The 14,869-nt window shown below is 35.8% G+C and overlaps 1 protein-coding gene across 2 annotated transcripts in view; it reads right to left on the reverse strand.

The window, feature by feature from the left end:
• AP3B1 (adaptor related protein complex 3 beta 1 subunit) overlaps positions 1-14,869 on the reverse strand; it is a 256,948-nt gene that overhangs the window by 134,000 nt on the left and 108,079 nt on the right. For both annotated transcript variants that reach the window (XM_023510871.1, XM_003785933.2), the window contains exons 9-14: positions 12,880-12,977; positions 11,381-11,435; positions 11,227-11,298; positions 8,586-8,648; positions 5,780-5,912; positions 164-273 (exon numbers count right to left, since the gene is read on the reverse strand). In XM_023510871.1, coding sequence (XP_023366639.1) covers positions 164-273; positions 5,780-5,912; positions 8,586-8,648; positions 11,227-11,298; positions 11,381-11,435; positions 12,880-12,977 — 531 coding nt within the window. The remainder of the gene's footprint in view (positions 1-163; positions 274-5,779; positions 5,913-8,585; positions 8,649-11,226; positions 11,299-11,380; positions 11,436-12,879; positions 12,978-14,869) is intronic.

The raw sequence follows: 14,869 nt of genomic DNA on the forward strand, positions 1-14,869 counted from the left end.
TCAGCTTGGTAATTCCCTCCTACAATAGCCCCAAATCTTAGAACTACAATTTAAATTCAGCCCAGTTCTCCTACCACTGCCCTTACAGAGCAAGTGGTAACCACTACCACATACTCAGCAGAATTCAAAAGAATTCAGCAAACACCTCTTAAGTGGTACTCACAGTGATACTGTCCAAGAGTTTGGCCATGTGTTTAATAATTTCACCATGTTGTGCAGGTTGCATTTGAAGTAATTTCTTTATAACCACCACACTTTCAGCAACAACTATTTCTGAAAAAAGACAGATTATTCATATTAGGTATGTATAATCCAATTCAAATGCAATATGCCTGATAAAATGTAAGCTTCAATTAGCAAAACATTCTACATGTCTTAAAAGACTAGGTAAAAGGTATAGCCATCAGCATGCTTCCAAAGTTTGGGGGTCGACATCTGTAGAAGAGTTAACTTTACCCTCTACCCTCTGTTGCTGTCTCCTAGCTTCTGTTATCCATTTCCAATCTCTGCTTCCTTAAATCAGGAAAGCAACAGAGTTAGATTACACTGCTCACCAAAGCATTCCAAGTCTTTGGCACTTAACCAGAGCTCTCAAACACTGCTTTTTGGATGTCTACCAATTATACAGTGGCAATCAAATATCTACAGTCTAAACAACATTTTCCTCATTTTATAGAAAATGGCAAACTAAAAAACTATTTCCTTAAGTGATATAGTGTTAGATGCACATATATAAACTATGTGCTTTAGGTTACAAAATGATGTCATATTTCATTTTCTTCTTATAATAACAAAAGGTAGACGCCCTCTTATTATCATTTTAAAGATAAAGAAAGAGAAATGCACTGGTAATTATGACTCTGTCCAGAACTCCACCTCAGAACCAGGATGTACCATCCTACCTATAATAATGTTCTATATTATCATGGGCAGGTATTACTTCTAAAAAGACTACTTCTTGGTGCTATGAGGAAAACAAAAGTAAATCAGAATGAGACTCTACCCTCAGCAAGCTTATACTCTACTAAAAAAAAAATGTATAATTACTAGCAAAGCAAACTATGGTTAAATGTAGTTTTAAAGAATCCATAGTATAAAAATCAATATTTTAAATATATATTATTGCAAACCTAGCCTAAGAAAAAAATGTCACAAATTTCAATTGTCCATAATACAGAAGCAGGACTGGTTATAGTGGAAACTCGTATTTGGGATCGTTTATCCTTTGGAGCTGTATTAGTTTCTTCTCGTTGCTGTCACAGATTACTACAAATGTAGTGGCTTAAAGCAACACAAAGTGATCATCTTACAGTTGTGAAGTCAGAAGTGTAGCAGTTCTTACAAGGCTGAAATCAAGATGTCAACAGGGCTGTGTTTCCTGTTTGGGGGAGGAAAATCCGTCCCTTGACTTTTCCAACTTCTCAAGGCCACTCACCCTCCTTGGTTCAAGGTCCTTCCCAATATCACATCACTCTGACATCTTCTGACATCCTCTACTTTCCTGCCTCCCTTTTCCCTTATAAAGGCACTTTTGATAACACAGTGCCCATCTGAATAATCTCCTCATCTCTAAAACCTCGACTTTTGCTTTTCTTTCTTTCTTTTTTTTGGAGACAAAGTCTCACTCTGTTGCCCTGGGTAGAGTGCTGGAGAGTCATGGTAGCTCACAGCAGCCTCCAACTCTTGGGCTCAAGCAATCCTCTTGCCTTAGCCTCCTGAGGAGTTAGGACTCCAGGTGCCCACCACAATGCCCAGCTAGTTTTTCTATTTTTAGTAGAAAAGGGGTCTTGCTCTTGTTCAGGCTGGTCTCAAATTCCTGAGCTCAGAAGATCCTCCCGCCTCAGCCCCCCATACTGCTAAGATTACAGGTGTGAGCCACCTCACCCAGCCTAAAACCTTAACTTTGCCATGTTTGCAAAGGCCCTTTTGACATGTAATGTCCAAGACTGAGGCACCTTTGAGGGGCCATTGTTCCTTCTCATTCCCTTCAAGGAATTCCACTCTGCTCTTCCTTTATTCTACCTTCTGGTTTCCAAAGCCCTCTGCACCATGGGGTCTTTCCACCAGAAGCACAAAGTGATGCCAATGTGCTGGACCTTTCCTAGCTTTCTCCTGTCTTCAACTCAACATAATGGACCTAACTCTAAGAAGTATAGGCCACTATCATACGCATTTTACAAACAAGGATTCAGACAGATTAGGTAGTTTACTCAACATAGCATTAAGCCTCACAGATAGTCCAGCTCTACATGTAAGCACATAGCTGGCAACAGAGGAAGGGGTCAGTTTATGGGAAGACTACTGGATACCTGCTTTATATTACTATCTCCTTCCACAAGACTATGAGCTCCATCAAGGCAAGTATCTTTTGTAAGCTAAATGAACATTCCATTAAGGTATCCATCATTTATTAAATATTTCAACTAATTTAAGTTCTCCATAAATGTTTACTGAATTATTAAAAAAAAGAAACAAAACAAAACAGAAAGAAAAGGAGTTCCATCCTGAATCCATTTTAAGTTTACCATAGATGGCAATAAGGTCATTCAGGTCAGCAAATTTTGCTAATAAGTTACCTGAAATAAATTGCCTTAGGCAATTAAATTATCCTAAATCAACTAAAATGCAGATTTCTCCTACTAAATATCCGTAAGAAATTTGTTTATCAAATTAACCTTAGAGAGTAATAATGAACTGTTTTAGGGCAAGCTTCAAGTCTGCTTAGAAAAGTCCTCAACAACATACACACAAAACTAAACATACATATGAAACATGAGAGTCTAAATGCTGTCCCTGAAATTTAAGGATACATTATCTAAAGAGATGATGAGGTATTAATTTCACTACAAAATTAAAGAATCACAGATTCTTTTTTTTTTTTTTTTGCTGTTTTTGGCCGGGGCTGGGTTTGAACCCACCACCTCCGGCATATGGGGCTGGTGCCCTACTCCTTTGAGCCACAGGCGCCGCCCAGAATCACAGATTCTTAAAACTCACAAAAGATGTTGCAGATTTTAAGGTAACTTAGGCTTCCTTCATAATATTCATCCCTGAAAGTAGATCTTTTATAAGAGGGGGAGGGGCTCTATTGTTAAAGTTAAGAATACTATAAAATGTTCTTTTATGTTACTGATTTTAATACAATCTCCTTATTTGTTTTATTTCTTACTGTTTTTCAGTCAGATTTTCACACTACAAAAAAATATATACAGCATACATGACAAAAAGTAAATCGATCAGGTGTTATAGGCTAATGATGATTATACAATCAGAACCTGGACAACATAATTTACATTTGTTAATATTCAAATTGCAAGGAAAAAAATCCACAGCTATAAGGAGTTTTGACTGACCAAAACCAAAAACCGAAATATTAAAATATCAGATTATAAATTAGTAAATCCTCCTACTTTTTGAGAGTGATTATATGTTATATTAATTCTTCCCCTATCTACTTATGAAACAATCTATTCTTCCCTTAAAAATGCTACCAGGGACAGAGTATCTTTTAAATCAAAGTGAATAAAAATATTTTTTGACAAGTCAACAATAGACTTCATAACAATAAAGGTGAATAACCAGGTGTGGTAGCAGGTGTCTATAGTCCCAGCTACTTGGGAAGCTGAGGCAAGAGAATCACTTAAGCCCAAGAGTTGGAGGTTGTAGTGAGCTGTGACGCCATGGCACTCTACCAACGGTGACATAGTGAGACTCTGTCTCAAACAAACAAACAAATAAACAAAAATTACGCTGAAGCTTTAAAATCCACAGCTTAAAAATTTCACATTAGAAAAAAGAGTCAAAAATTAAAATTGAGAAAACTTGATACCATAGAACCTCGATAGTTGGCCACCTCCCTACATTAACCACCTTAAGTTGACCTGATTTTCATAAATCAGACATGCACCATATGTGTACATTAGTACAGTAGCCTAGTTCCCTATGTGGACCACCTCCATATGTTGACCAGTTTGTCGCAGTCCCTTGGGTGGTCAATACAGAAGTACTACTGTATTTTTTTTATCTAAAAGAATTAATCAGTGTTCTACCCAAGTTTTTTTTGTATGCAACTAAGTTATAGAAGACTAATTACTCTGGTAAACCTTGGTTCATAATCTTTAATGTTCTGGAATTATTTTCCCCAAAAGTAGATTTTATTTGGTCAAAACAAAGTCATCATTAGAGATACAGGAAAACAAAAACACATAGTTTTAAAGTCACATTTTAAAGTGTGACATAATAACAGAGATAAAAAGGATTAGTCATTGTTAAAAGTAGGAATAGATAAAATGGATGACATTTCACATCTTATCTCCCCTATTTTGCATGGACAAAAAGGTTTTTTAAACTATGTCCTTGATAATTTTTGTTGGCATTAATTTGGAATTTTAATACTAATATTACACATACAAAAATGTTCTGTCATAATATCTTGAGCTTACAGGTACAAATGTATTAACATTTTATGTTTGCAATAAAAATCAATGTTATTTAGGAACAAATTTTCTTTCAATTTTTTTCATCAGCAATACTTTCAACAATGTTACAGTTTTCTTTTTTTTTTTTCTTTTTTTTTTTTGAGACGGAGCCTCAAGCTATCCCCCTGGGTAGAGTGCCATGGCATCACGCTCACAGCAACCTCCAACTCCTGGGCTCAAGCGAGTCTCCTGCCTCAGCCTCCCAAGTAGCTGGGACTACAGGCGCCCGCCATGACGCCCGGCTATTTTTTGGTTGCAGCCATCATTGTTGTTTGGCGGGCCCGGGCTGGATTCGAACCCGCCACCTTAGGTGTATGTGGCTGGCGCCTTAGCCGCTTGAGCCACAGGCGCCTAGCCAACAATGTTACAGTTTTCTAAAGAGATCTACAAGTGAGAAAAGATAATTAGGTATAATAAGATTTTTGTCATAAAAAGTTATTTTTCAAATAAAATATTAAAAATGATCGATTTTGCTATGTTTTTACCTCATGGCTGCTATGTCATATATGCCTGTATTAAGAGATGATGTCAGCATATTTAGAATTCTGCTAAAATTTTAATGATTTTTACACAGAAAATAATGCTTTTTTAAAAAGAATTTCATTTTAAGTAAATATACATTTATAACAAGTCTTCTAAGTAAATGATTTTAAAGGTAAAAATTGAATTTTTTTCTTTCTCTAAGTGACCCCATTAATTCTAAAGCTATACCCATAGAAATAGCTGACATTTTATAGCAGAACCTTATAAAATCTAGGGTATACATTTTATTGGATATTACCAATCCAACTTCACAGAACACTTAGATGCTGTTCTGCATGAAACTGTATTAAATTAATGGTTTTTAAATCTAGTCAATCTTTAACATAAAATTATGAGGTGGATTTCTGGGAGGGAAAAAAACATTGAAGGTGCACAGTTAGCATTTTGTTTTAATCTAGCCACTGCTCCATGTTACAAAGTCATTTGCCTGCTTTTAGCACCCTCTGCAGGTGAACCAGCATTATGCATGACTTACGTGCCACTAAAAAGCAGTAAAACAGAACCTTTAAAGGTTATTAAATTGTCAAGAAGTAAAACAAACTTGTTTAGTTCTGCTAAGGCAAGACAATGTTAATTAATTATCTAACTCACTTAAAAAAACACAGAATGTACATATTTATGTATATTTCAAGAATAAAATGCTACTTAATGACATACATGAAAAACTAAAATGCAAAGTTAAAAAAGGTTACAATTTATAGATACCAAAAATCTTTATATTATAGATCACTTGAAAATAAAATACACTGTGAACTTACCGTCTCTGTTGGACAACAGACAGACCAGGCCGTTGAGGCAGGTATCCGTGACTTCTGAGATGTTGGTTGCACATCTCCCTATAGTCTGAATAGTAGCGGCTGCAAATTGTTTATCTTGGCTTTTCACATAGGTCTAAAAAACATTATTTCAATCAGTTTACACATTAGTACTATAAAGTAGACCCCAAAACCCTGTTATATTAAGCTTTGTCGATATAAAAGAATTCCAGAATAGATAATGTTCTCGTGACCACAACAGGAGGCCCAAATGACAATGCAGAAAAATTGAGTTTTGTTTTTGTACTTAAAGAATATGCCTATAGAAAAAGCACATTTTCAAGCCTGGCTCATTCACCTGTGGCCACAATGGCTTGAGACTCCAAAACAGATAGTAGGGAGCAGTCACCCAAAGACAGCAATTAGTTTAAGTGCAAGGTTGAAAGAGATGATGAGAACTCTCTCTTTGGAGGTTTCAGTTCATTTAACCAGCAGCATCTGTGAATCTATGAAAAAATGGGTCACTTTTTCAGAGACACTAAATCTAAAACTTGGGACAAAAGGAATAGAAGGCCAGTATGCTATACACAAATATCTTACATTCAAAATGGTATCAATGCAATGGTATCAATTTGCAATCAATGATTGCAAAACTACAATCATTGGCTACACTGAGCATCATTTCAATAAAGACCCTAAACACTCAGTTGACAACAAAATAAAATATCATACATTTGAAATAGTATGATACTTTAGTAATCATAAAAGTAACAGTAAAAGCATACTTTAAAAATACTCTCTGAACAGTATGTTTACACAAACTTAAAAATAAAAAAAATCACTGATCTAACAAGTGGAAGTTAAAATATATTTAAAAAATTTATAATGGCCCTAGAGAAGTTCATTTAAGTTAGAATTTTCCTAATTTAAAAAGTAAGCTTTCACTGCTTGCAGAAACTAATATACTTTCAATATGAACATTTATATTTTCTATAATATTATATATACAGAGGATTTTAAATCCTGTTTTCAATTGAAATTTTTTAAAAAAGACTCCCAGCCTCAAATGAGAAGTACACAATTTAGAATTAATACTATGGTTATCTAAAAACCATATACATTTAAATGGTGGCTAAATGACAAGTGGGGATGAAAAAAATCTAAGAATATCTTTTAAAAAAATACAAATTTAGTAAGAATGGGACCAAGAAGGTGATTACATGTGAGGAAGTAAACAAATTAAACTTTCCTAATTCCATGATGGAAAGTAACCCAATTGTATTTAAAACTGTTCCCAGACTGCCCAATTTCTTCAATTTAAAAATATACATTTATGAATCTTTAGAAAAATTCCTATTTTACTCAAAAAGCATTAAAAGTAAACTGTGTTTAACTATGACTGTAACATATAAAGTACAAATTTAGACAGTGATAAAAATGAATCCATGAGAAAGAATATGTTTAAAAGATTGACTTTAAGAAATGGACTTTATTAAATATCCTGCTTTTAAATGAAGCAACTCGGTCACAAATATGTGGAAACAGGTCTACTGTGTAACAATCAGACAATTCCTGAAGATTACCTACGAGTCCCTTCCTACAGTCCCAGAACTGCCACAAGCGGAAAGCAGACAGAGAGAAGACACCAAAGAGAATCCAATCGAGGACGAGAAAAGGGACACGAGCAAACCCGAAGGCCCAAACTTAGAGATTAATCAATAAAATATAAGAATGAAGTAAAAATCAAATTCGAGTGATGCTCTAGAATTAACAATATTACTGAATAAGAACTTAAGAAACTATTTTCTGGCATATAAATATGAGTGGGCCTCTGCATCTTCATTTTAAAAGCAATTTTTTTCAGAAAAACAAATAGCATGAGAGAGTAGTAATCCAGTTATAAAACTATAAGTCACAGACATGCTATAATATTCTGCTACTCCTCAAGAAATTTTAAAATCGTATAACTAAAAAGAAATATAGTCCATGTCGCTGAAAGGAAGTTTAATATGGGCTTATAGAAGAATTATTAATTAAATTAAATCTGTAAAAATTAGGCACTGATAAAAACTCTGTGATAAGTGTGCAGCATGTGGAAAATTTTTGTTAAGAAAACCGTTGATGGAACGTAAAGCTCACGGCACTGACGTAACGTTTTTATTGCTGTGCTCCCCTATAAGGGGTCAGAGATGACCCTTCATCAGAAAAGGCATAATGTCCGTTAAGTAATTTTTGAACAGTATTTTTCTTGGGAATACAGCTAATGTAGCATCTTATCCATCAGCACATAATGTTTAAAAATACAACAAAATAAATAAAAATGAAAACAACAATTTAAATAGTCATGGTGGCGCATTTTTATAAACCAAATGTTTTTGGAATGTACATGAGGCTAAGAGGGAAATGTCTAAAATAGTGACAGGTCAAACAAACAGGGACAAGCAGGTAAGAAATGAAGAAGCCCTTCTCCCGAGTGTTGAGTAGAGAAAAGACTACTGACGATGGCAACACAAGAAGATGAAAACCTTTCCAGAAATAAAATTGCAAAGACAGAGTTATAAACCAAAGTCTTTCCAATTTTATCAACACTTGAAAGGGAATATTATTCCACTTCCTTGAAGTTATAAATTTATAGTTAATGTTTACTCTTGAAAATTTATCAATTTCTTGGTTGTCATTCTTGTCCCAAATCACTGTTTTACTAATATTTACATAACTACCTACCTCTTGACGGAGAAAGATACAAATTTAACTTAAGAACTGAACATATGTTTCAGAGGTGATTTTATAATCAGTATTATACACAAACCTGAAATTCTCGAAGGAGAGTCGATATGTTCGCTTCATTTGCCAGGTTTGTCAAAATCTCCAGCTATGGTAGAAAAGAAGAGAAGGTGAAGATTTTAAAACAGAAGGAAAAAAATAATTTCATAAAGGCTAATCATTTAATTAAGTTAACTTCTATTTTTAAAAAAATCACACTGTCACCAACATGGTGAGGTATTATACCATTTTTCAAGGTGAACTTTGTCTTCTTATGCCTATACAGAGACTAAAATTACTAGTTCATAAAAAGTAGTTAGAAAAAAGAAACTCCTACCACCTTATTCTTTGTCCCAACTTTAACCTCAACAATTTAAGCTAGTTTAACTTTTGTCTTTTATCAATAAAATTAGAAAACGGGTGGCACCTGTGGCTCAGTGAGTAGGGTGCCAGCCCCATATACCAACGGTGGCGGGTTCAAACCCAGCCCCAGCCAAACTACGACAAAAAATAAAATAGCCGGGCATTGTGGTGGCCACCTGTGGTCCCAGCTACTTGGGAGGCTGAGGCAAGAGAATCACCTAAGCCCAAGAGCTGGAGGTTGCTATGAGTTGTGACCCACAGCACTCTACTACGGTGACAAAGTGAGACTGTCTCAAAAAGTAAGATAAAATAATAAAGTTAGAAAACAATTTGCCCTGCATGTTCCAGACACTAATTCTCTTGATTTGTTCTCCCAACCCACCATCCCAAATACAGTGGAGCCTCCGTAGGTGACCACTTCCTTACATTGACCACCCTCCTTAAGTTGGCCTGATTTTCACAGACCAGACACGCACCACGTGTGTGTAACAGTACGGCAGGCTTAGTTCCTCGTCTGTATGTTCGTATGAACAACGTATGAATATGCATGAACCGTATCTGTATGTTCCCTAGGTTGTAACAGTCCCTGGGGGTCAACTTACAGAAGTTTTACTTTACTTTGACATTTTAAGTCCCTCTTCTGAATTTGTAGATAGATAAAATGTATAATTACAAGTCCATCTCTAATGGGCTTGCAAAAAAATTATTTTTAGCCATAAAAAATATTTAATCTGAAGAAAAGCGGGACAAATAAATAAAAGAAAGAGAACAGATGAGACAGACTTAAAATAAGATGCAGGCACACAAAAACCATCATCCCAACAATGACATTACAGTAAGTGATCTAAACGCTCCAGTTAAAAGACACACGTTGCTATATTCTGGGCATAAGCCATTTATTCAGATACATGTACTGGGAATATTTTTTCCCAGATTATGACTTAACTTTTTGAACAATTTTTTTTAAAACATCTGAAACATAACAAAAAAGTTACAAATAGAATTGTTTTTCTTCTTCTGAACTATCTGGGACGACAGTTGCCAGTATGAGGCCACATCACCCCAAACCCTTCTGGGTATATTTTCTATAAACAAGAACATGTCCTTCAGACCACAATCCAACCAAAAAAAAAATCAAGAAATCAACTCATGCTTTACTTCTGTGTAATTGTCACTCTGCGTTCAAGTTTCATTAGTTGTCTTGATAACATATTTACCAGGATCCAGCTCAATATCAGACATCATATTTAGTTTGCCCCTTCAGTCTGAAATGGTTTCTCAGTCTTTCTTTTAATTTTTATGGCTCTGACATTTTTAATGATTACAAAACAGCTTTTTTATAAAATATCCTTCAATTTGCCTCATATTTTCTTATGACTGAACTCAGTTTCTACTATTTATTGAATAGTCCGTCTTCCTCCCACTGTTCTATAATGTCTCCTCAGTAAACTTTCAGATGTATTTCTAGGCTTTCTATTCTATTTGACCTACTTTTCTGCCTAAATATCATGCTATTTTAATCATTATAGCCTTGGCTCGGCGCCTATAGCTCAACCGGCTAAGGCGCCAGCCACGTACACCTAAGGTGGCGGGTTCGAATCCCCAGCCCGGACCGCCAAACAACAATGGCAGCTGCAACCAAAAAAAAAAATAGCCAGGCGTTGTGGCGGGCGCCTGTGGTCCCAGCTACTTGGGAGGCGGAGGCAGGAGACTCGCTTGAGCCCAGGAGTTGGAGGTTGCTGTGAGCTGTAATGCCACGGCACTCTGCCCAGGGGGACAGCTTGAGGCTCTGTCTCAAAAAAAAAAAAAAAAAAAAATCATTATAGCCTTACATTTCTAACTAGACTGTACATCATAGTTATCTTTCTCTGAAAACAACACTCTGCTTTTCATCTGCTCCCAACCCTTCAACCTCCCAGTCAACCAACAACAAAAAAATTAACAATGTCATTCTTTTCATATCCTTCCAAATATCATCTTCCCCAAACCTCTCAGAGATGTAGCCTCACCCTTCTCTTTCACAGCACTCAGTTAAGCTCTCTGTAACACTTAAAATACACAATGCTAAAATTATCTATTTGCGTGCCTGTCTCCTTCCGTGTGAGTTATCCAAAGTGTAGGTAGCATATCTTGATTTCATGTTATCCGAATGTAGCACAGTAACTAGTACCTAAGAATGTAGGTTAGAATGTATAAAGAAAAATCCTTAAATGTATCTGGTTTTTAGAAAAGCAAGATTCTATTATGCCGATGCTAGAAAGTTATAGCACTCTCTCTTCAAAGTAAACATAGATTAAGTATCTGGAAAATAAAAGCATACATACCTTTAGTGTCTTGATCATAGTTGGATCAGTTGACCTAACATAGAAACTCTTCAGATAAGGTTCAAACATGCCCTAGATTACAAAAATACATATATAAATATATTTATGGTGCTAACGTGTTCATTTGCCTCTCTTGTGTTCTTAATGTACGTACCTTTCTTTGAATTGACATAGTTGCTATGTTTTGTAGGACAATATACTGCACCTCCCTAGAAATTAAAAAAGAACTTTCACTGGGTGTATTTTCCAATGAAACATCTTTGAGTAAATGATTCAATAATGAAAAAGAATCAGCAATAAGTTACATAATGAATAAAACTCTTAAACATAATATTAAAAAGTTTCTAGCAAACATTATATATTTGTGCCTTCTTTTTAAGGCACTTTTCCTATAAAGTACTAATAAATCAGAAGTGATTCGTCACAAGGAAGAATTAAAACCAACTTTACAATAATGTACTTAAAATACAAAGCTAGTATTATAGCACCTCTGAACACATACAAGGAAGGTCGAGTAAACACAACCACAGTGCTAATGTAAACTCTGAGTGGAAGGCTCATTCTGTCGCACAATGCCGCTCAAACTGAAGGCCAGATCTGAAAGGTACTTACATGATATTCTTATTTACATATTTATGTTCAAATAGCTAACAAATGAACTGAATCTGGAATAAGAGTTCATGCGAAAGACCCACTCCAGATCTGATATCCTTTAAAAATGGCCACAGAAAAGAAAACTCACTGACCTGACAAAGAGAAAAGAATGGCTAGGTGTGAAGACAGGGAGAACGGGGACCTGAAGGAAAGGGCATCTCGCCTGTTACTAAGGAATGGCCAAAGCTAGTCAAGGGCTAAAGTTGTGTGCTAAGTTCTAATTAAGGGCAAAAATAATTATATACCTTTTTTTCCCACCAACCCAGATAGTGGAAGTGAACACTCAATGTAAAAAACAAAATTCATTAAGACAAAACATCCAAGGCATGCTAAATAGCTAGATAACCAAAACAAAGTTTGTCCTCAAATACAGAAAGCAAATCAAAATACACAAAAAATATCTGACCTTGAAATCCTGTTTCTCGTGTTACATGTCACCGGAACTCAATGTAAGTGTTACGAATTGTTGACATAAGTGTTCTGAATTGCTGACCTGAACCACAGACCCTTTCTTCTTTCCCTCCCTTCCTTCCCTTCTTTTGTTTCCTTCCTTCTTTTCATGTAAATATCTATAAAAAACTAAAAGAATATCCAATCCTTGGAAATGACTAGCTATTAAAAACACAGCTCTCTTTTTAAAATAGAGCAAACTACAGTAATTAAGTCAGTCTGATAGTCCTTCAGGATGGTTTTTCAGCGATTCCAGATTTACTTAAAACACGCAGACATAACATCATTATTGTCATAGCTAGAAATATCAAACACTAATGCTAAGCTACTGGTGACAGCGTATACGCTATGCCACAAAATTGTTTCAATCTCTTTGAGCTAAGAGATTTTTTTTTTAAAACAGCATTTATCATTAAGTTTGAGGTAAATTTTATAAAGGCTTTTATATTGATCCCCTTAAGTATGAACTCTTCCTGATAAAATATAGTCAGAGATACTTACTAAGTGCCTGGAATACAAAAGAAAAAGATATATGAAATCATGACTTACCTATTGCTGCGAAGTAAACGCACCAGTGATTTGGAAATGACGCCAGTTTCGGATTTTGGAGCTATGTGCCAGTAGAGCTGAGCAACTGCCATAACCACCTAAAAGATAAAGCATGGAAATAACTATGAACACTAGGGCACTCCACAGTTTCTTTCTTTTTTTTTTTTTTTTTTTTTGACAGAGCCTCAAGCTGTCCCCCTGGGTAGAGTGCCATGGCATTACAGCTCACAGCAACCTCCAACTCCTGGGCTCAAGCAAGTCTCCTGCCTCCACCTCCCAAGTAGCTGGGACCACAGGCGCAAGCCACAGCGCCTGGCTATTTTTTGGTTGCAGCCGTCATTGTTGTTTTGGCGGGTCCGGGCTGGGGATTTGAACCCGCCACCTTAGGTGTACGTGGCTGGCGCCTTAGCCGGTTGAGCTATAGGCGCCGAGCCACTTCACAGTTTCTAAATACACTACATGTTGTTTCCTTTAACTCCTACAAAAGTCCTGGGAAGTAAAACAAAACACATAGTTCTCCTTTTCAGTTGAGTTTTTTGCAAGTTTTGGTATCAGGGTGATGTGTGCTTCATAGAACATGTTGGGGACGATTCCTTCCTTTTCAATGTTTTGGAATAATTTCTGCATTGTTAAAATGTCTATACGTCCCGAAGCAATCTACAGATTCAATGCAATCCCCGTTAAAATACCATCATCATACTTTGAAGAACTGGAAAAAAATAGTTTTTCATTTTGCATAGAACCAGAAAAAACTCCATATAGTCAAGGCAATTTTTAGTGATAAAAACAAAGCCAGAAAGCCTACCAGACTTTAGGCTGTAATACAAGTCCACGATGATCAAAACAGCATGATATTGGCACAAAAGTGGAGACAGAGACATTTGGAACTGAATAGAAAACCAAGAGATGAAACCAGTCTCTTATAGCCATCTGATCTTTGATAAACCAAACAAAAGCATACACTGGGGGAAAGAATCCCTATTCAATTAATGGTGCTTAGGAGAACTGGATAACCATATGTAAAAGATTGAAACTGGATAGGTACCTTTCACCACTTATAAAAATTGATTCAAGATGGATAAAGATTTAAATCTAAGGCATGAAATGATAAAAATCCTTAAGTGTGAGGAAACTCTTAAAGGTATCAGCCTAGGGAAAGATTTTATGAAGAAAATTTCTGTGGCAATGGCAACAAAAATAAATAAATAAATGGGACTAAATTAAACTGCATAGCTAAGGACATAATAATCAAAGCAAATAGAAAACTTCCAGAATGGGAAAAAATATTTGCATGTTATGAATCTGACAAAGGTTTGAGAACTAGGATCTATAGAGAACTCAAATTAATAAACAAAAAAGGAACAAATAATCCCATCTATCACTGGGCCAGACAGACGAATGGCTAACAAGCATATGAAAAAATGCTCACTGTCCCTAATCATCAGAGAAATGCAAATCAAAACCACCCTGAGGTATCACCTAACCCCAGTGTGAATGGCCCACATCACAAAGTCCCAAAACTGTAGATGGTGGCATGGATGTGGAGAGGGGAGAACTCTTTTATACTGTTGGTAGAACTGCAAACTAATATAGCCTCTTCGGAAATAAGTATGGAGAATCCTCAAAGAACTCAAATTAGATCTCCCATTTGACACCCCCATCCCACTAGTAGGCATCTAGCCAGAAGAAAAAAATCATTTTATCATAAGGACATTTACTCTAGACTGTTTATCAAAGCTCAATTTACAATCGCCAACATGTGGAAACAACCTAAATGCCCATCAACCCAGGAATGGATTAACAAACTGTGGTATATGTATAACCTGGAATACTATTTAACCATTAAAAGACAGTGACCTTACATCTTGTGTATTAACCTACATAGAGCGGAGACACAGTCTTCTCAGTAAAGTATCACAAGAATGAAAAAGCAAACATCCAATCTATTCAATACTAATACGAATCCAGTAGAAGATCTAATTCATGCCCA

This window comes from Otolemur garnettii, unplaced genomic scaffold, assembly GCF_000181295.1.
Source record: "Otolemur garnettii isolate 467f Iridium unplaced genomic scaffold, OtoGar3 scaffold00017, whole genome shotgun sequence".
Lineage (NCBI taxonomy): Eukaryota > Metazoa > Chordata > Mammalia > Primates > Galagidae > Otolemur > Otolemur garnettii.